The sequence below is a fragment of the Jaculus jaculus genome, chromosome 1, assembly GCF_020740685.1.
Source record: "Jaculus jaculus isolate mJacJac1 chromosome 1, mJacJac1.mat.Y.cur, whole genome shotgun sequence".
NCBI lineage: Eukaryota > Metazoa > Chordata > Mammalia > Rodentia > Dipodidae > Jaculus > Jaculus jaculus.
Genome location: NC_059102.1, coordinates 294081068 through 294103369, shown reverse-complemented (window position 1 = coordinate 294103369; position 22302 = coordinate 294081068). Strand labels below are relative to the sequence as shown.

General features: G+C 42.4%; 2 protein-coding genes across 3 annotated transcripts in view; one reads left to right on the top strand and one right to left on the bottom strand.

The window, feature by feature from the left end:
- Positions 1–43: 43 nt before the first annotated feature.
- Rgl1 (ral guanine nucleotide dissociation stimulator like 1) overlaps positions 44–22302 on the top strand; it is a 294134-nt gene continuing 271875 nt past the window's right edge. For both annotated transcript variants that reach the window (XM_045146643.1, XM_004658715.2), the window contains exon 1: positions 44–182. The gene's annotated coding sequence lies outside the window, so the exon portion shown is untranslated. The remainder of the gene's footprint in view (positions 183–22302) is intronic.
- Positions 11257–21991, bottom strand: Apobec4 (apolipoprotein B mRNA editing enzyme catalytic polypeptide like 4). Its single transcript, XM_012948850.2, has 2 exons — positions 21855–21991; positions 11257–12375 (listed from the first exon to the last, which is right to left on the bottom strand). Exon 2 carries the CDS (start codon positions 12355–12357, stop codon positions 11257–11259), a length of 1101 nt encoding a protein of 366 aa, XP_012804304.2. The 5' UTR covers positions 12358–12375; positions 21855–21991.

The following is a 22302-nucleotide window of genomic DNA, read 5'->3' as shown; positions in this document are numbered from 1 at the left end:
TCGCTTCGGGCTGCGCGTTGCCGGGAGCTGCGTTCGCGCGCGGGGCACCCCTGGCCCCCAGCTTGGAACCGTTCTGCATCGCCCCGCCGCCCGACGTCCCCAAGGACGGAGTCGAAAGGTCACATCCTATCTGTCAGTGTTGTGTGACAGCGTCGCCACGGGATCTGCAGAGTCGGAACTCGGTATCTTCTCCATCGGGAGGGAGGGAAAGGTGTCTGGGGCAGGGGTCTGGGGACGAGGGGTGCGAAATTGGGGCGAACTTGTAGCATTTGGTATGGTCAGTCATTCCCATCTTAAAATAAGTAGTTATTTGGAGCAAGAATACCAGAAAAGGGGTGGGCGAGTTATGCTGAGGGAAGCCAGCATGTGCAAAAGATTAGGAGAAACTAGACTTTATAGTTTTAAGATTCACAGGAGCCCGGTTAAGCCAGCTTTTTGTTATATTTTAAATCCCCAGGTCTGAGATCAGAGCTCTTACTGAGGAGGTACTAAGATTAAAGAAGGCACGAAGATTACAGGAATGGTAGTTGTGCCCCGCATATTACGCGGTAGTACAAGCACTTGCAGAATGACATTAATTTGGACATTTGGTTGGACTTCCTTAGGTACCGGGTTGGTATTTAGAAGGCTGGCTGGCGTCCTGGTTCTTGTGCTGTTTTGAACCCTGGGTTTAAAATCAAGAAACCTTGGCTTGAGTCGACTCTGTCATTCATAGTGTGTATGATTGAAGCATGTTGTTTAAAATCCAGAACCTTTGGTTTCTTATTGCTAAAATGGGGCAAATAATGTGTTCTTTTCAAGATCTCAGGATTAATTACATGGAAATGTCTCAATGATCTTAAATTCTGCACAGATGTGGAATATACAATTGGCTTTGGCACCAGCTTCATAAGTTACCTAATAATGTTTTTTATCTGGTCCCTGAAAGAGAACCCAAGATTCCCAAAGGCAGAGACTGTCTTGTTTTTCTTCTTATCGTCCTTCCATCTGAGATAAAGCTAGGCATGCAGAAAGTACTCAGTAATGCTTGATGTGAATCACACTGAGAATAATGAAACACTTAAAACAGGAAGAGGAACCTCAAAACATACATTTGTTCCATATAAACTTATGTACATATGTGTGTGCATGTAGATGTATTGAGAGAGCGCTCCAGTGGACTGCATCCTTTTTTTTTGTGGGTAGCAGCAATGTAGTGATCATCCTAAGTATATTACCCTTCTTGAAGACACATTATTTAGTTGATAGAAGTGGCATTTCCTTAAATTAACATTCATATTATGAACATGCACACTAGTAAAAACTCTACTGTCTTAAGACTGCAAAGGAAAATGTTTTACCTGTCAGTAATATTTGTCCTGAGGTATCATACACCAAAGTGTAAGATCATGATTATGGTGAATGGCATTATGTAATTTAGAATAAAGATTAATTTTAATCTTTTGCTAACTCTTGTATAACCTACATGGCATACTTTGTTACATGTTAAAGCTGACTGGACTTTTTGTTCTTTTAAAACAAGGTTTTCTTTGAAGAGAAAATTGAACATTAGATGTACTAGTGAATACAAATGGAAACCAGGATTTAAGAGCTAATACAGCCCTTCTCTTGCAGTTCTGTTCTTTTGCTTTGTCTTATGTAGGTAATTTTTTGTTCTCTTATTTTAGAACTGAGAATGAATCCTGGGGTATAAATAAACTTAAAGGAATAGTACAGAATTAAAGAAACCATTTGCTCAAGGGTATAATTGTCTTGACTGTTTAGAATTTTGGTCCATGTGTCAACTGTGTTAAAGGTGACAGTATATTTTATACTGTCACAGTGACCAAAGTGCCCAGGACATGCTGGCTATTCAGCACATTTCTATTCAGTGAATTAGGATATAGAAAATTGATTTTAGAATAACATTTAGAAGTTGAGTATTTTAAATGGTTTTTAAATTTTATTTATTTCCTAGTAGAGAGAGAGAGAGAGTGTATCAGAGACAGAGAGAATGGGTGGGTCAGGGCCTCCAGATGCTGCAAATGAACTCCAGACACATGCGCTACTTTGTGCATCTGACTTTACTGGGGAATTGAATCTGGGTCATTAATCTTTGCAGTCAGGTGCCTAAACCACTGAGCCATCTCTCCAGCCCATAGAGGTAGAGTGTTTTAAATAGATTTACTAATTAAATCCTTACTCCCACTAGCCAGTAGTTAAATCTTATAAAACTTACATGTAGGTGGTGTAAAAACAACTGTCCTTAATTATCTTCTAATTAGAAAATATACATAATCAGCCAGGTGTGGTGGCACATGCCTTTAATCCCAGCACAAAGTCATGTTGAGACTACATAGTGAATTCCAGGTCAGCCTGGGCTAGAGGAAGACCCTGCTTCAAAAAACAAAACAAAACAAAACAAAACAAAACAAAACAAAACAAAAAAAAACCAAGGAAAAAGAAAATATACATAATCCTATTGTTTGCAGATTCTAAATTTTTAATGTGAACCATGATACTTAGGTAATATTATTCTCCCATGTGAATTATTCAAATGAGTATTTTCCTCTGATAAGAAGGATCTATAAGGTTTTAAGATATATTATTTATTATGCAAATAACCTGGTTTGGTTCAATATAAAACAAGATTGAATCTGAATTTCTGAGGATTAATGCTTCATTTGTAGTCCATTGATGATTCAAATGGCCAAGAGTCTTTTTAGTTAGAAATGACTGCAAGAAAGCTATTGTAGCAGTCAGCTTCAAGTTGCTGGGACAGACTTCCAAACGGGCACAGTTTATGGGAGGAAGGGATTTATTTCAAGCTTACAAATCCAGGGGACGTTCCATCAATGATGGAAGAACCTGGCTGCCTTTCAGAAATCCAAGTAGAGAAAACAAACAAACAAACAAAATAAAAACAAAAACAACAAAAAAGCCAAACAGCTAGCAAACACCAAAACCAAGCAGCAAGCAAAACACCCCCACCAGCAAACACAAACCTGCCTGTTGCTGTCAGGTTCACATTACTGGCAGAAAACACCCAACCAAGAGCACCTTGTGGGGGCAAAAAAGGTTTATTTTGGCTTACAGACTCCATGATGGCAGGGGAAAACGATGACATGAGCAGAGGGTGGACATCACCTCCTGGCCCGCATTAGATGGAAAACAGCAACAAGAGAGTGTGCCAAACACTGGCAAGAGGAAACTGGCTATAACACCCATAAGTCCGCCCCAACAACACACTGTTTCCAGGAGGCGTTAATTGCCAAATCTTCATCAGCTGAGAACCTAGCATTCAGCATACCCAAGTTTATAGGGGACACCTGAATCAAACCACCACAGTCCACCCCTGGCCCCCATAAGATGATAACCATACATGATATAAAATGCAATTCATTCATCCAACTTTAAAAGTCCCATAGTTTTTAATCAATTCCAGTGATATTCAAACATTCCCATTGTCCAAGATATTTTAACTGAGCCATAATACCAACTCCTCTCCCCCCCAAATTCATAATGGCACAGAATAAATATTCACACAACAAAAGATGGCATTTGGCATAGGAAAGAAATATTCAACCAATACATCTTTAAAACAACGTGTTGGGTCATGATATGCAGAGACATTTATCATACCAATAACTGTGGGCTAACTCCACACTGCACGACCCATATACCTCAACAAGGAGGGGCCAATGGGGAAGGGATAGGTCATGGATGAACCTAATAATGGTACCAAACTGCCTGTATTTGCTGAATAGAAAACTAATAAAAAAGAAAAAAAGAAAAAAAAAAAAAAGAAACCAACTAGGACAAACATCAAACTCTGTAGCTCCAAGCAACAACTAACCAGTGTCAAATCTTCACGTCCGATAATTCTAACCAGCAACAAGTATTCCAATTCTGCCCCTCCAACTAGGCTACTCACAGTCCCGGAAAACTTCATCCAGTGCTAGCAGCTCTGCTTAGCAGCCATCTCATAGTTCTGCCATGTCCATTGGGTCTCTGCTGCAACCTGTGGTTCATCCTCATGGCTCTATTGCATCTCCATGCAGATAATCCAACAAGCCTGCTTCACACTGCCCATTGCTATTTCCAAAATACAAAACCATGTTGCAAATTTAATGACCTACTCTTTCCTGCATTTGTTACAATCTGTAATGCCAGGTGGGCTGCCAATTTGCTAAACTGGGGTGGGGGGGATAAAGCGACTTTGAAGAACAGGACACTCCAAAAGACTTCAAAAGAACTTCCTGTTGTCCCATTGCAGGTCAGCCCAATCTCAATGATTGTAATCTGTTAAACAATGGCAGCTGAATGGGCAGAAGTTTCAGCCCAAAGATTTTATTTTTTTCTGTACTATATTTCTTTGCTCACACCAGTCCATTTCTGTGCAATGCAACCCTGCACAAGTTCTCAGGACACGGCCAGAACAGAAAACCTCTCACACAAACTGCTTGTAGTCCAGTCCAGGCAAAGCTCTTTCTCACCCTCATAAGCCAAACCTCATAGTCCCTAGTTCTTACTGCATTCACGTCTTTCAACTCTGACCAGGATGGTCCATCAAGCTGTACTTACAGCACTGGAAGGTGTCTTTTAGGCCAGCATTTCAAATCCTTCCATATTCCTCCTGAAAATCAGCTCCAGTGGCTCCAATGCCACAAAATCAGGTTTCTAGCAGTAATGATCCCACTCCTTGGTACCATTTTACTGTTGCAGCTATATTTGCACTGCTGGCAGAAAACACCCGACCAAAAGTAGCCTGTTGGGGGAAAAAGGTTTATTTTTGGCATACAGACTCAAGGGGAAGCTCCTTGATGGCATAGGGAAATGATGGCATGACTAGAGTATGGACATCACCTCCTGGCCAGTATCAGGTGGATAACAGCAACTGGAGTGTGCCAAACACTAGCAAGAGGAAGCTGGTTATAACACCCATAAGCCCAACCCCAACAATACACTGCCTCCAGGAGGTGCTAATTTCCAAATATCCATCAGTTGGGAACCTAGCATTCAGAACATCTGAGGTTAGGGGGGACACCTGAATCAAACCACCACACTGCCAAAGCACAAACCTACTCCCTACACTTTTGGGCTGGATCCCAGGATCTGCCCCCAGTGACACCTCCTCCAGCAAAGTGGCTGGAGACCCAAGTTAGAAGCTTAATAAAACACCGGAGTCTATGGGGAATACGCATTTACATTTAAACGACCACAGCTCTCTTATAAAAGGTCTTTCTTTTCAGATATTTTAAACCAAGTATTCTGCCTCCTATGTGTTTTTATTCCTTGCAAACTCTTGCCACTATATTCTTGAGAAACAAGCTAACTACATTGAATTCTGCAGCATGGGACTATTGTTTTTATTATGGTAATGAAAGTGAACTTTTGTGGACTGTGGGTACAGCTCAGTGTAGAGTGCTTGCTCTTAGCATGCACGAAGCCTAGGAGTCAATCCTCAGTACTTCAAAGAAGAAAAAAAAAGAAAAAAGAAAAAAGCTGGGCGTGGTGGCACATGCCTTTAATCCCAGTACTCAGGAGGCAGAGGTGGGAGGATTGCTGTGAGTTCGAGGTCATTCTGAGACTCCATAGTGAATTCCAGGTCAGCCTGGGCTAGAGTGAGACCGTGCCGCAGAAAACCAAAACCAAAACCAAAAAAAAAAGAATCAACTAGAAAGTGAACTTTGTTAATCAAATATGCCAGACTGTTACTATGATATAAAATAAGTGAGTTTCATTTCTGGTAATCATGGTTTAGTACCACTGTCTTGGACATAATTACTACAGTATAAGAAGATTTTTTTTTTGCATGTTATCCATGTACTATACCATGGTTTAATGCTCCTACTAATATCCAAGTTAATTACAGGTTATTTCTTTGTGACCAGTTCTAGATTTGTACATTTTTATGATCCAACACTGAAGTATAGTAGAAGGTTTAATAATGTAACTACAGGACCTTTATTTGTATACTGGTACATCAAAGATTTTTGACAAATTATGTCTGTACTGCCTAAACTTTAAAAAAAATTTGTTTATTTTTATTTTTTATTTGAGAGTGACAGGTAGAGAGAGAAAGAATGGGCGCACCAGGGCCTCCAGCCACTGCAAATGAACTCAGACACATGCATCCCCTTGTCCATCTGGCCAACGTGGGTCCTGGTGAATCGAGCCTTGAACCAGGATCCTTAGGCTTCACAGGCAAGCACTTAGCCGCTAAGCCATCTCTCCAGCTCAGCTCTTTTTTTTTTTTTTTTGTATGTATGTGGACATATGTGTATGGCTGTACATGGAGGCCAGAGGTTGACATAAGGTGTCTTCCTTCATTGCTCTCCACTTTATTTATTTTAAAAATATTTTGTTTATTGGAGATAAAATGAGAGAGAAAGAGGGAGAGAGAATGGGCATGTCAGGGCCTCTATCTGCTGCAAACAAACTCCCACATTTTGCATCTGGCTTATATGGGTCCTGGTGAATCAAACCTGGGTCCTTATACTCTGCAGGCAAGCACCTTAACTGCTAAGCCTTCTCTCCAGCCCATGTTTATATCTTTATGTTCTAAAACTTCTCACTCTGGATTAAACTCCATTTAGTTATGAGATATTCATATTTGAATAATTTTCTGGATTTAATTCACTTACAACTTTCTAAAAAATATTTTATATATTGGAAAGAGAGAGAGAGACAGATAGACAGACAGACAGACAGAGACAGATAGAGAATGGGCATGCCAAGATCTCCAGCCACTACACATGTTTGAACTGCAGATGCATGCACCACCTTGTACATCTGGCTTACATGGGTACTGGGGAACTGAACCTAAGTCCTTAGGCTTTGCAGGCAGACATCTTAACTACTAAGCCATGTCTCCAGCTCCTTCACTTATATCTTATTTATGTAGCATCAATCTGTCCAGCCCTGGTATTTTAAAAATTATTTATTTGCAAGCAGAGAGAGTGAGGCAGAGAGAATGAGAGAAAGGGGGGATTGGGTGCCTCAGAGCTTCTTGCCACTGCAGATGAACTCCGGATCCATGAGCCACTTTGTGCATCTGGCTTCACATGGGTATTAGGGAATTGATCCTGGGCTGTGAAGCTTTGCAAGGGAGCACCTTTAACCACTGAGCAATCTCTCCAGTCCATATATTATTATTATATATTTTTATTTTTGTTTTTATGAGGAAGAGTCTTGCTGTAGCATAGACTGACCTGGAATTCATTATGTATTCTGTCCTACTACCTCTGCCTCCTGACTGCTGGGATTAAAGGTTTGTGCCACCATGCCCAACTAGTATTAGTTTTAATTACTATGGCTTACCATGAGCCTTGGAAATGAGATGAATAGGATTATATTCTGTGAGTTCAACTTTTTGGATTGCATATACCACGAGTCAAAAAAAATGTGTAGCAGAAATTTAAAGACATAAGATTTGCTCTCAGGTTAGTAGTAGTAGACTGTAACTTGATGAAACATTAAAAATCAAGAGCCTGGCATGGTAGTGCACGCCTTTAATCCCAGCACTGGGAGGCAGAGGTAGGAGGATCGCCAAGAGTTCAAGGCCACTCTGAGACTACATAGTGAATTCCAGGTCAGCCTGAGCTAGAATGAGACCCTACCTTGAAAAACAAAACAAAACAAAACAAAAAATGTCCAAGAAAACCAGGGTTGGAGAGACAGCTTAGTAGATAAAATGATCAGCACGCAAGCTTGAGTACCAGAATTTGGAACTCTAGACCTCATGTAAAAGCCGGAGGCCATGGTGGGCTTTTGTAATCTCAGCATGCCAACAGGGAGATGAGGGGAGACCAGCTAGCAGTGAAGTGGACAAGGGAAATTACACCGAGTCTGGGAGACTCTGCTAAGAAGGTAGGTGGAAGGCGTGGTCTGACAACCTGGACGTCGTCCTGTGATCTCTTGCACTTGCACTCATACTCGTGAACACACACATTCATCAAAAAAATTTACTGAACCCCTATTTAAACAAAAATGAGCGGGCATGGAGGCTAATGCCTATAATGCTCCCTCAGGAGATGAAGGCAGGAGAATTGCTTTGAGTACTAGGCCAGCCTGGGCAATAGAATGAGACTTTCTCAAACAGCAACTCTAATAATAAAATAGCCAGTTCATGCTAAGGTTCCTTTAAGCTTTACTTGCTGTGAGAAAGCATACAGCGGGCTGGAGAGATTGCTCAGCTGTTAAGGCACTTACTTGCAAAGGCCAGCACCCACATAAAGCCAGCAGCTCAAAGTAGTACATGCTTCCAGAGTTCATTTGCAGCAGCAAGAGGCCCTGGTGTGCCCATTCTCTCTCTCTCCTTGCAAATAGATAAAAATATTTTAAAAATTAAAAAAGTCAATAGAAAATCAATATGCTAGGTTCCATAGGAGTTGATTGAAGAATTTTCATTTTCTGTTACAGCCTGCGTCCACCCAAACACAGTTCAGGAAATAGGTGCCCTTGTATGTATCCCACTACTTCATTGCAAGTGGCAAATGTGTGTCTTTGCTGAAAGTGCAGAATCTGATAGCACTGAACATTTGATTCACAGTGGACTCCTTGAATCCACAGAGCAACCTTCTGATTATAATTTGGTTTGTCATGTACCTTATCTACATGGAAAGTCTGTATAGGTGGGTGATTTGAATATTTGTTTGCATATCCAGTTGAAAAAATCTCCAGAAATCAGTTCATTATCTTTCAGTCTTTACAGATCAATCTTGGGAGCTTTGTAAATCTCTCTGCCCTTGACTAAGTTCATTCTCTTTGTCCAGACTGCATAGGTAGTGAGCCAGCAAAGCTGAAAGCCACGTTCCAGTCTCTCATAGACTGTCCAAGGCAGTGTAGTCTCCCTTCCCCTTCACTGCTTTCTTGGGAAATATTTCAGTGACTTTTTGTCTCAGATCTCTTTGTCACTGCTTTCATTTGTATTTTATTTGGAATTTCCATTTGTATGGTGGCCGAGATATTCAATATCACTATTGCCTGTTTGCTAAAGAGGATCCAAGCATCCTAACTTTCCTCCTGAGTCTGTGGGTTAGTGAAAATCGACAGGATCTACTGAACAGTAAGCAAGAAGACCTGTCTCTGCACCGTAAGCTCTCACTCTGTGGACATGTTGTTCCAGGTATGCCTTTTTAAAAAGTATTTTTATTTATTTATTTACTTGAGAGGGTCGGGGAGAATATGAGTGCACCAGGGCCTCTAACCACTGCAAACAAACTCCAGATGCATGCACCACCATGTGCAGCTGGCTTATGTGGGTTCTGAGGAATTGAACCTGGGTACTTTTTTCAGGCAAGCATCTTAACTGCTAAGCCATCTCTTCAGCCTGCTGTATGCTTTCTTATAGCAGGTAGACTTAAGGGGACCTTGGCATGAATTGGCTATTACATTTGCTTTTGTGGATAAGGGAACAGAATTTTTTGTTTTTCAAGGTAGGGTTTCACTATGTAGTCTTAGAGTGGCCTTGAACTCACTGTGATCCTCCTATCTCTGACTCCAAAGTGCTGGGATTAAAGGTGTGCGCCACCTCCCCAACAGCACTTTTTTTTTTTTTTTTTTTTTTTTTGGTTTTTCGAGGTAGGGTCTTGCTTTAGCTCAGGCTTACCTGGAAATCACTATGTAGTCTCAGGGTGGCCTTGAACTCTCGGCGATCCTCCTACCCCTGCCTCCCAAGTGCTGGGATTAAAGGCGTGTGCCACCACGCCCGGCACAGAACTTATTTTTGAGAAAGGGTATCACTATGTAGTCCACACTGGGCTAAGGCCATATATCTTTATGCTGTCATAATAGAATCTTGTCTAAGGTGTGCCTGTATTGGTTTGGACTTCTGACTTGTCAGTAGCTTTATTCCCCCCCCCCAACCTCTAGTCCTCTGTAATCAATATGAAAATGTAGTGATCAAAGATCTTTCTCTCCGTTGTAGTTCTAGCAGTGTTTCCCCTCTTGTCGTGTGTGTTGAGACCACTAATACAAGCTCATCATAGATTTTAGATCGTTGATACTTTGTAACCTGATGAATGTTTGGCCTACTTGGCCACTTTGGTGATAGGTTTTATAGCACTAAGTTGATCTTTTAAAATTTGTGTGTGTATGTGTGGGATGCTGCAGATCAAATCCAGGGTCTCATTCTTGCTAAACATGCACTGTATTAAGCTACACTTTCCTTGGGTCATTTTGATAGTAATCAGAAATGTAAAATTTGTCACCTTAGAGTCTAACATCCCTGTTTGTGGACATATGATATCATAATTTAATAATAAACTTTAAGAAACTAAATAATTACCACTATATGCCCATTGATAAAAAAATTTTTTTCCATGATAAATTTATAATAATTCTATAAAAATTCTGCAGGCTGGCAACAAATTTTCTTTAATTTTTTTATTAATATTTATTTTAATCATTGTATTATTTTCCATTCTTGAGACTTTTTTCTTTTTAATTTACTTCATGAAGTATAATGCCATTTGATGTAATATATCCTACCAGTTAACATAACAAATATATATATATATATATATATATATATATATATGAAAATTTAATAGTAAGTTGCATATGAATGCACTTTTCCTATAATGTATCATTACATGTTTCCAAGAGGGAACAGAGGTAGAAAATGTGACTTGTACCTAAGCAAAGTCCCATTGAAGTGCCTCAGAAGGTTAGTCAAGGAGTACTTCCTAAAAGGAGTATCTTTCCAACAAGATTTTAAGAGAAGGTACAAATACATGTGGTGAAGATGAAGGGGTGAAAAAAGGAATACAGACAAATTATGCATTGAGGAGCTGTAGCATCTAGCTACCATCAATACTTAATGAAAATCACTGCTTTTCTCTTGAAGACAGTACTTACTGTCAGTAATTTCCAGCTTTCCAATTTCACAGCATATGCTTATACTGGAACCAATTTAGGAAGGTATTCAGTCCACAGGCTTTTTTAGTGGAGAGATGAGATGGGTTGATTAAAGTAGTGACATCCTCTTTCTGTCCCAAAACATTAGCAAGAACTAATGGATTCATTTTGTTAGTATTACTTTCAAAATAAGAGAGATAAAGTTGCTTATGTCAACATTTTGGATTATGTTAAAACTCATATAGCTTTAGTAGCTGGTGGAGTAAAGGATTTTCAGGTTTGGCTTTTGTTGTGTCGGTATACTCAGTGTCAATCAGACCTAAGAGAGAATTTCTAGATTTTTGGTATCTATTTAAAAGTCCTTTGACAATTGTATGGTTTCATGCACTGACAAAAATAAAGACTTTACTTTTTTCATTCCTTCTTTTCATCTGCCTCCTTGCTTCTTGCTGACCACTCTGTGATTTCAACGATCTCCACTGGTCTTCCCATGGGAGGCTCTGTGACGTTCTTGGTTTTGTAGGATGACAGTTGTGGCATATTTAGGTGCCTTACCACATTCTTGGGTTTGGGCCGGTTGTTGTTCACCTGCAGTGGTGGAAGATCTCTGTAAGGCACCAGCACAAAAACAACAGGAAGCCCGAGGTCTGGACCCAGGTCGGGTGCCATTTGTCCAGCTGTCCCTTGAAAAGACCATTTAGGGAAGACATTGCTTAAGAGGTAGTTCTCTCCAGCTGCCCGAGCATCTGTGTTCTGATTCTCCTGGGACTGGGGAAGAACGTCCACGAAGTAAGGTCTCACTCCTGTTATAGAGTTTATTTCATATGCGTTGTACCTGTCAGCCAATGCTCTCCCGGTTAAAATGGGCTGGAAGGCATTTGATCCTGAGATGCCACTAACAAAGTTGTCAAGGAGAGAATGCCAAATGCCACCACTTATTGGACTCACAGTGACCTGGGGCCAGAAGCTGGCCAGGCTCCGGAGAGCCTCACGGTTCCATGCTGAAGCAGGGAATTGATTCTCCGTATGATAGAGCTGAGAAAAGTAAATACTAAGAGTGACATGTGGATACATCATCAGGAAGTTGTACATTTTGCTGATGCAGCAGTGGTCTGCCTCATTACAAGGAGACTTGTTGGAATAGAGGATAATATGTCTAATGCTGCTATGACTGGATATGACCGAATCAAGATAGCCGTTTATCTCGAACAGCATTGATTCTGGGTGGGTCTGATTCCCAGTGCAATTGCTAGCATGGCCCTTTTGCACCAGGTTCCCAGAGGAAGTTTTCAGCTCATAAAATGTAAGGTGTTTTGTTTGAGGATATGTTGGCCCGTAAGGGAATCCAAATAGCTGATGAAATTCTGTGTGTGGAACTCTTGCTTCTTCACCTGTCCGAATATGGTAGGGACAGTTAGTACAATCCAGGGAGAAGCTGAGCCAGTAATATGGTTTGACTATTGTGCCGCCATGGGCAAGGTATTCCTCGTATAAGGGCTCCATGGCTAGTTTCATTGTCTTCTAGCTACAAACCTAAACAAGGGGGAGAAATCACATGTAAACCATTGCTGGACAAGCGAAAGACAATGCATTAACTTATTAAGCCACACCTTTATTTAAAGGAGCTAGCATGAGTCTAAAAGTGACATATATGAACAGCTTTCAAAATTCAAGATGGATTTTTCTTTACTGAGGCTCACTGGGAGGTGGGGAGAAAACCTAGGGAGAAAACAGAATACAACTTTGCCTGCCCATAGAGTCCAAGTCAGCAGAGTGAATGAGTTAACAGATCATATTCTAGAAACAGACCTCCTAGTTTCAAATCTAGGTTCTACCCTTACTAACTTAGAAGCCTTTGGTAAGTCACTCAACAATAGCTTCCTTGTCTGTGAAGATAATAGCACCGACCTCAGAAGGTTAGGACTGAATGACAGAATAAATATAAAAGTTTTGGGCTGGGTGATTTCTTAATGGTGAAAGCATTTGCCTGCAAAGCCTAAGGTTCGGTTCCCCAGGTCCCATGTTAGCCAGATGCACAAGGGCACACATGCATCTGGAGTTCGTTTGCAGTGGCTGGAGGCCCTGGCATGCCCATTCTCTCTCTCTCTTTCTCTGTCAAATAAATAAAAAGAAAAATATTTAAAAAATATATAAATGCTTCACTAGATGCTTGACACAGTATAGATTCAGCAAATATTAAGTAACTTTTAGTATAAATCTCAGATGATCAGGATGATGCTTCTTTATGAAAGTGGTAAGAAATAAGCAGGTTTTGCATTGTGCTCATGATTTCTTTCTTGGTCTCTCATCTGATGGTGACAGTGGTGACACTGTGCAGAGGCTTTTGGTTGTGCTTGCACTCCTAGTCAGCCATGTCCCTCTCTCAGGTAAATAAATAAAAATTTTAAAAATTCTTCATAAAATATAACATTTATGGCAGATTAGTATTTTACTTCATAACATTCAGGTCCTTGCATCTTTTAAATATTATAAATAAAATGATATATACTTTTATCCCATGTCTGATTCTTTTCTTTATAGTATAGATTACTGTAAGTCACAGTATTAGGGTAATTGTCAAATTGTTTCCTCAGAAGATGTACTAATCGTATCCGAGTTCCAGTGATTTCAAGCACCCCATTTGCCAGTCTGCGAAGTGAGCACCCTCACCTTTTTGCTGTTGTTCTGTAGACGTCCCCTGTTCCTGGTGAGGTGGGACAGAGTTCACATGCCTATTGGTCTGAAACACTTACTGTTCTGTGAAATATTTGTGGTCTTTCCTTATTGATTTTTTTGTTGTTTATTTTTATTTATTTATTTGAGAGTGAGAGTGAGACAGAGAGAGAGAGAGAGAGAAAGAGAATGGGCACATCAGGGCACCATCCACTACAAACAAACTCCAGATGCATACGCCACCTTGTGCATCTGGCTTATGCGGGTCCTGGGGAATGGAGCCTTGAACTGGGGTCATAAGACTTCATAGGCAAGTGCTTAACTCATAAGCCATTTCTCTAGCCCTGATTTTTCTTCTTCTCCTCCTCCTCCTCCTTCTTCTTCTTTTTTTGTTTTTTTTTTGAAGCAGGATCTCACTCTAGCTCAGGCTGACATGGAACTTACTCTGTAGTCTCAGGCTGGCTTCAAACTCACGGTAATCCTCCTACCTCTTCCTCTTGAGTGCTGTGATTAAAGGTGTATGCCACCATGCCTGGCTTCCTTATTGATTTTCAAAGCCTCTTTATGTTTCAAGAATCTCTGTCATTTCTTAAAAAAATATTTTACCTGGCTATAGAGTCTTTTAATTTTTCTGGTATTTAAAAAATATTTTATTTATTTATTTTATTTGACAGAGAGAGAGGGAGGCAGATAGAGAGAATGGGTATGCCTGGGCCTCTAGCCACCACAAACAAATTTCAGACACATGTGCCATCTTGCGCATCTGGCTTTATGTGGGTACTGGGGTATTGAACCTGGGTCCTTTGGCCTTGCAGACAAATGGTTTAACTGCTAAGCCATCTCTCCAGCCCCTAATTTTTCTGGTATTTTAATTGTACCAAAATTACATTTTTTCTTTTTTCTTTTTTTTTTTTTTTTCCAAGGTAGGGTTTCACTCTAGCCCAGGCTGACCTGGGAAGCACTATGGAGTCTCAGGGTGGCCTCGAACTCATGGCGATCCTCCTACCTCTGCCTCCCGAGTGCTGGCCAAAATTACATTTTTAAGTGGTAAAATTTTACTGTGTATTTTATTCTCTTCTGCATTCAGAGAAACTTTTCCCATTAAGCACAATAGTCTCCATATTTTCCTCTATTGATTGATTTATAATGTTGATTTTTTTTATATTTTTTGTTCATTTTTAATTTACTTATTTGAGAGTGACAGACACAGGGAGAAAGACAGATAGAGGGAGAGAGAGAGAGAATGGGTGTGCCAGGGCCTCCAGCCACTGCAAACGAACTGCAGATGCGTGCGCCCCCTTGTGCATCTGGCTAACGTGGGACCTGGGGAACCAAGCCTCGAACCAGGGTCCTTAGGCTTCACAGGCAAGCACTTAACCACTAAGCCGTCTCTCCAGCCCTATAATGTTGATTTATAATGTTACTATGGAAGTGCAATGCTGCTGAGCTTGATTCTCTGTCCTTTATTAGATTCTAGTTTTTTTTTTTTTTTTGGATGGTGTTGAGATAGGGTTTCATGTAGCCCAGGCTGTCCTTGAAGTGGTTATGTAGCCAAAATAACCTTGAACAACTTCTGATTCTTAGCTTCTACCTCCCAAGTGCTGGGATTGTGGCTATGTGCCACCACACTCAGCTCCACTGATATATTTTTTTAAATTTTTATTTATTTGAGAATGGGCAAACAGAAAGAGAAAGAAGCAGATATATATAGAGAGAATGGGTGCACCAGGGCTTCCAGCCACTGCAAACGAACTCCAGATGCATGCGCCCCCTTGTGCATCTGGCTAACGTGGGTCCTGGGGAATGGAGCCTTGAACCGAGGTCCTCAGGCTTCACAGGTAAGCACTTAACCGCTAAGCCATCTCTCCAGCCCTCCACTGATTTTTTTCTTTTCCTTTTTTTGGTTGTATGTGTTTGTGTGTGGGGGGGTATATGTGTGCATGTGAAGTGTATGCCTATGTATGTACAGATGTGTGTGCTCATGTACACATGTGGGGGGCCATCAGGTGTCCTCTTTTGTTGTTCTGCCTTATTTCCTTGAGACAAGAATCTCTCACTGAACCTGGAGCTCCCCTTTTTTCCCAGTGGACTGTCTGCCCAGGGAGCCCTAGTGCATCTCCTGTCTCTGCTGCACTCAGCACTGAGGTTGCAGGCATGTGAGGCCAGGTCCGACCTTATGAGGGTTCTTGAAATTGAATTCAGGTCCTCATGCTTGGGCAGCAAGCAGCCTTACCTGTTGAGTTGTCTCCCCAGTGCCTGGCCCCAGTGCTTTTCCTTTTTCTTTTGTGACATGGTCTAAGTTGCCCAGGGCCCTTGAATTCACTGTTGGAGCTCATACTAGCCAAGACTTGTGGTGTAGCTGCCTCACCTTCCAAGCACCTGGGATTACAGGTACGCACCAGGTCCGGCTCAGTATTCAGCTGGGATTACAGGTGTGCACCAGGTCTGGTTCAGCATTCAGCTGGGATTACAGGTGTGCACCAGGTCTGGTTCAGCATTCAGCTGGGATTACAGGTGTGCACCAGGTCTGGTTCAGCATTCAGCTGGGATTACAGGTGTGCACCAGGTACGGTTCAGCATTCAGCTGGGATTACAGGTGTGCACCAGGTCTGGTTCAGCATTCAGCTGGGATTACAGGTGTGCACCAGGTCTGGTTCAGCATTCAGCTGGGATTACAGGTGTGCACCAGGTACGGTTCAGCATTCAGCTGGGATTACAGGTGAGCACCAGGTCCGGTTCAGCATTCAGCTGGGATTACAGGTGTGCACCAGGTCCGGTTCAGCATTCAGCTGGGATTACAGGTGTGCACCAGGTCTGGTTCAGCATTCAGCTGGGATTACATGTGTGCACCAGGTCTGGTTCAGCATTCAGCTGGGATTACAGGTGTGCACCAGGTCCGGTTCAGCATTCAGCTGGGATTACAGGTGTGCACCAGGTCCGGTTCAGCATTCAGCTGGGATTACAGGTGTGCACCAGGTCTGGTTCAGCATTCAGCTGGGATTACATGTGTGCACCAGGTCTGGTTCAGCATTCAGCTGGGATTACAGGTGTGCACCAGGTCTGGTTCAGCATTCAGCTGGGATTACAGGTGTGCACCAGGTCTGGTTCAGCATTCAGCTGGGATTACAGGTGTGCACCAGGTCTGGTTCAGCATTCAGCTGGGATTACAGGTGTGCACCAGGTCTGGTTCAGTATTCAGCTGGGATTACAGGTGTGCACCAGGTACGGTTCAGTGTTCATGGCTTTATTGTTTACTTTTACCTTTGCCCAACTAGGAAACAAATAAAGCAGAAAGTACAAATGAGGTAAATTGATCACTGAAACAGAATGTAGTTTTTCACTTTCAAAATATAATTATTCACATCTCAGTTATTTATTATTACCTCCAATGTGGAAACCTTTTAATCATCTTCTGTTCTCTCAGTTTACATCAGCTCAGTTGCTGCTATTATTTTTAAATTTTTTTGTAACATTCCAAACACCTCATTGTTTAATATTTTATTTATTTATTTCAGAGAGAGGAAGGTGTGGTGTGGGGGGGAGAGAATGCTGATACAGAGAGAATGGGTGCTCCAGGGCCTCTAGCTGCTGCAGATGAACTCCAGCCACAGCTGGTTTACATGGGTCTTGGGGATTGAACCTGGGTCCTTTGGCTTTGCAGGCAAGTGCCTCAGTCACTACGCAATCTCTCCAGCCCCGTGGCTGTGTTTGATAGGCTAAACCTGTGGAGTGCCTGTGTTAACCCTGTCCTGAGCAGAACATATTTTAAAAGCCTCAGTCTCTTCTATCGAGGCTGAAATCTGGCCTTGTTTGTGTCACCATTATCCCAGCAGTTAAGATCCCTGAAGCAATTCTGGCATAGCATACTTTAGCTTGCAGCTGTCCCCTAATCTCTGCAAATTGCTTCATCCCTAGGATTGGACCTTTGCTTTGGCTTCCCGTTTAGGACATATTCCTGGTCCAGCTGAGTGCCTGCCCTTGGCTTGCTAGTCTTTGCAGTAGCTTTGCTCAGGGACGATGGATTGAACCTTCGGCAATGAATGCAGCTCTTGGACCTAACACTTGTGTCCTCCTGTCAGCCTCACTCACCAGTGTGAAACTATCAAAACTTGCTGAAACCAAGCCTGACTTAATGTTGTGTCTAAATTGCAGTCCACCACTGGGTAGCACAAATGACGTCTGGACTTTTACTCAAATGACATCTTCAGCTCATGCAGACAAAATGCTAAGGCACAATAAAAGTGAAAAAAGTAGGGTATAAAATATGGTTCTATATTATGTATTACACACAGATCAAAAAGACTAGAGGGGACAGACCTGCCGTCAGCTATCGGAATATAAACTGATACAAATTGATGAATTTTTCTCTTTTATATACCAGTATTTTTGTCCCATAAATGTTATGAAAACAGTACCTTCTCTGCCTTCATCATCATAATCATCATCATCATTATTATTTGGCTTTTCAAGGTAAGGTCTCACTCTAGCCCAGGCTGACCTGGAATTCACTATGTAGTCTCAGGGTGGCCTTGAACTCACGGCGATCCTCCTACCTCTGCCTCCTGAGTGCTGGGATTAAAGACATGCGCCACTATGCCTGGCCTTCTTCATCGTTATTTTTAAAGCTGGGGTGCGTGGAGTTATATATAAAGGTACTGTAATTGCCCTTTAGGAAAGCAAAAGTCTTTGTCTTTTACTAGAAAGGCAAAAATGGTAACTCCTGATTACTTTGGTGAACACGCCTTCCTTTCTACACCTTCTCCCACTTCTGTTTCAATCAGCAGTGGTGCATTGATGTCTTTAGGGAGATATTGGTGGCTTTCCTGCATAATGGAGGGAGCTCTGAAGTCTCATTCTTACTGGCTTCTCAGTGTCAACCAACTGTGGTTCTGTTGATGAAGACTTCATCCCCCGCCCCCTCTCCCAGGGTCTTTCTGGGCTCTCAGCCTGCTGTGAAGGGAAGCAGACAGGAGCCTCTGCGCCCTTAGTGCTTTTACAGAATCGAGGGTGTATTGTATCAATTTGTCATTGATCACAGTCTACTTGTATTGAGAACATTCTTTTTTTTTTTTGGTTTTTCAAGGTAGGGTCTCACTCTAGCCTAGACTGACCTGGAATTCACTATGGAGTTTTAGGGTGGCCTCGAACTCACGGCAATCCCCCTACCTCTGCCTCCTGAGTGCTGGGATAAAAGGCGTGCGCCACCACGCCCGGCCAAGAACATTCATTTTTTATTGTGTATGTGTGTGCGCCATTTGTATGTGTGAGTGCAGATGAGTGCCATGGCATGCATGTAGAGGTCAGAGGACAACTTTGGGTGTTATTCCTTGCCTTGCATCTTGTTTGAAGCAGGGTCCCTTGTACACTGCTGCATTTAACCAGGCTTACTGGCCTGTGAGCTTGTGGGAAATTCTGTGTCTGCCTCTCATTTCACTGTAGGAATGCTGGGATTCTAGATGCTTGCACTTCATGTGAGTTCTGGGGGATTTGAACTCAGGTCGTCACACCTGGATGATGATGTAGTCAGGTTCGCATTGCTGGGAGAAGTCACCCAACCCAGAGCAGCTTGTGGGAAAAAGAGGTTTATTTTGGCTTACAGGCTCGAGGGGGAAGCTCCACAATGGCAGGGAAAATAATGGCATGAACAGAGGGTGGATATCACCCCCTGGCCAACATAAGGTGGACAGCAGCAACAGGAGAGTGTGCCAAACACTGGCAAGGGGAAACTGGCTATAAAACCCTTAAGCCCGCCCCCAACAATACACTGTCTCCAGGAAGTGTTAATTCCAAAATCTCTTATCAGCCAGAAACCTAGCATTTAGAACACCTAAGTTAATGGGGAACATCTGAATCAAACCACCACATTCCACCTATGGTGCCCATAAACTCATATCCATATATGATGCAAAATAAAATGCATTTTATTCCAACTTTAAAAGTCCCCATAGTTTTCATCAATCCCAATGAGGTTCAAACATCCCCATAGTCCAAGATCTTTTAACTGAGCTATACTACCAAAAAATAACCTAAAAAAACCCATGGTGGCACAGAACCTGCAAAAGATGGCATTGGGCATAGCAAAGAAATATTCAACCAATGCAACCAATGCAACAACCAGGGCAAATATTAAACTCAAATTCTAAGTCCAACAACTCTAGTCAGTAACAAGTCTCCAAGTCCGATAATTCTAGCCAGCAACAAGTCTCTGGCATTCCAATTCTGCCCCTTCAACTAGGCTACTCACAGTCCTGGAAAACTTCATCTAGGCCGGCAGCTACTTAGCAGCCATCTTGTGGTCCCGGCATCTCCACTGGGTCTCCACTGCAATCCACGGTTCATCCTCATGGCCCCATGGGGTCTCCATGCAGGCATCCAGCAAACCTGCTTCACTGCTCATGGCCATTTCCAAAACACATGACCATTTGCAAACTCAGTGACCCTCTTTCCAGCATTTCTTATACTCTACAATTCCAGGTAGGTAGGGGGGAATAAAGCAGACTTTGAAGAACAGCACCTAGGCTCCTCCAAAAGTGTACAACATTCTTCCTGTTGCTCCAGTGCAGATCAGCTATCCCAGTCTCAGAGGTTGTAATCTCTCAATTGCAGCAGAATGGGCAGAATTCACCCAAAGAGTTTTTCGTTCTGTGTCATATTCCCCTGCTCATACCATTCCATTTCTACGCAGAGCAACCATGCACAACTTCTCAGGACACAGACACAACTGCAAGCCTCACACAAACTGCTAGCCCAGTCCAAGCAAAGCTCTTTCTCACCCTCATAAACCAAACCTCATAGTTCATAGTTCTTACTGCATTCAGGTCTTTCAACTCTGTCCAGAATAGTCCATCAAGCTATACTTACAGCACTGCAAGACATCTCTTAGGCTAAGGTTTCAAATCCTTCCACATTCCTCTTAAAAATCAGCTCCAAAAGGCCAAAGCCATACAGGCAGGTGTCTAGCAGCAATCCCACTCCTTGGTACCACTTTACTGTTGCAGTCAGGTTCACACTGCTGGTAGAAATCACCCAACCAAGAGCAAGTTGTGGGAAAAAGAGGTTTATTTTGGCTTACAGGCTCAAGGGGAAGCTCCATGATGGCAGAGAAAACAATGGCATGAGCAGAGAGTGGACATCACCCCCTGACCCACATAAGGTGGACAACAGGAACAGGAGAGTGTGCCAAACCCTGACATGGGGAAACTGTCTATAACACTCATAAGCCCGCCTCTAACAGTACACTGCCTCCAGGAAGCATTAATTCCCAAATCTCCATCAGCTGGGAACCTAGCATTCAGTACACCTACGTTTATGGGGGACACCTGAAGCAAACCACCACAGATGGCAAGTACTTTTTTCACTGAGCCATCTCTCCAGCCCTTGGTAACTTGATACTTGCCCCTTCATTCTTTTCTACCCAAGTGGCCCAGGGTCTACCTCAGGATCTTTGGTTCATTAACCAGATGGATTAAAATTGGTGTCCCCATCAGCCTATGAACCTACTGCTTCGCCTTTCCCCTCTTCTTTGTTGTGCTTGGGACACACATGTCACCCTCTGTTGTGCAGGTCTGCTGGCAGTAGGAATTAGAGATGTCCTACACCAGCCTGCTGGAGTGACTCTTTTTAAAAAAATATTTTCCTTTTTTGAAATTTAAAAATTTTACTTTTATTTATGAGAGAGAGAGAGAGAGAATGGATGCATCAGGACCTCTAGCCACTGCAAACAAACCCCAGATACATGTGCCACCGAGAGAGGGTGGGGGGAGGGGAGAAAGGATGCATCAGGGCCTCTAGTCACTGCAAATGAACACCAGATGCATGTGCCACCATGTGCATCTGGCTTATGTGGGACTTGGAGAATCGAACCTATGTCCTTAGACTTTGCAGTAACTCCAGCCCTCTTTTTTTTTAAAAAAAAATATTTGATTTAATTGAGAGAGAGAAAGAGGCAGATAGATAGAGATTGGGCACACCAGGGCCTCTAGCCACTGCAAATGAACTCCAGACATATGAACCACCTTGTGCATGTGGCTTATATGAGTACTGGGGAATCGGACCTGGGTCCTTAGACTTTGCAGGCAGATGCCTTAACCATTAAGCCATCTCTCCCCTGGAGTGACTCTTTCACATTTACTCATGAGCGATCCTGCACCAGGGCCATGGGAACATAGCCTTTCTTGGTTTTAACTGTGAGGAGGGACTGTTCTCATTTTACCCAGTAGGTTTAGTGAGCACCTCTGCAGCATAGTTTGCACTGGGATAACTGGAGAACGGAGTTTGCCCTTCAAAATCTGAGCACAGTCTGTTAGGAGCTAAAAACAAATGTTAGTAGTTATAATTACCATCATTTTGTCTCCAGACTTGGATCACATTCCAGGTGTTACAGGAGCTGGTCCATCGTCCTTCCTTTAAGTTCTGTGCCCTGCTTGAAGTAGCTCTGAAGGGCACTTGTGCCCTATAGATGGATCTCTGAATTGCTTCGGAACTCTTTCACAGTTCCTATGAGTTATTTGAACTTTGCTGGCCCAAGTTAGAAAGACCTTGCTGAGGTGTGGCTGCCTCTAAGAACACTGTTGACTTGGTGCCATGGTAACGTTTGCAAAGTAGCTACTGCTAGGATACCGTCCTGACACTCACTACTTCATTTGCATATCAAACCACCTGTTCGGAAGATGAAAATATACATGACTGCATATTCCAGTCTGGATAAAGGGATGATATCTATCTGTTTAAGTGAATGTCTTGAGTTTTTTTCCTCCCTGTGACTGTAATAATCAGTTCTCCTCAGCC

Bases quoted from the DNA above. Each gene is read 5' to 3' on its own strand.
- Apobec4 (XM_012948850.2), bottom strand. From the start codon at position 12,357: ATGAAACTAGCCATGGAGCCCTTATACGAGGAATACCTTGCCCATGGC.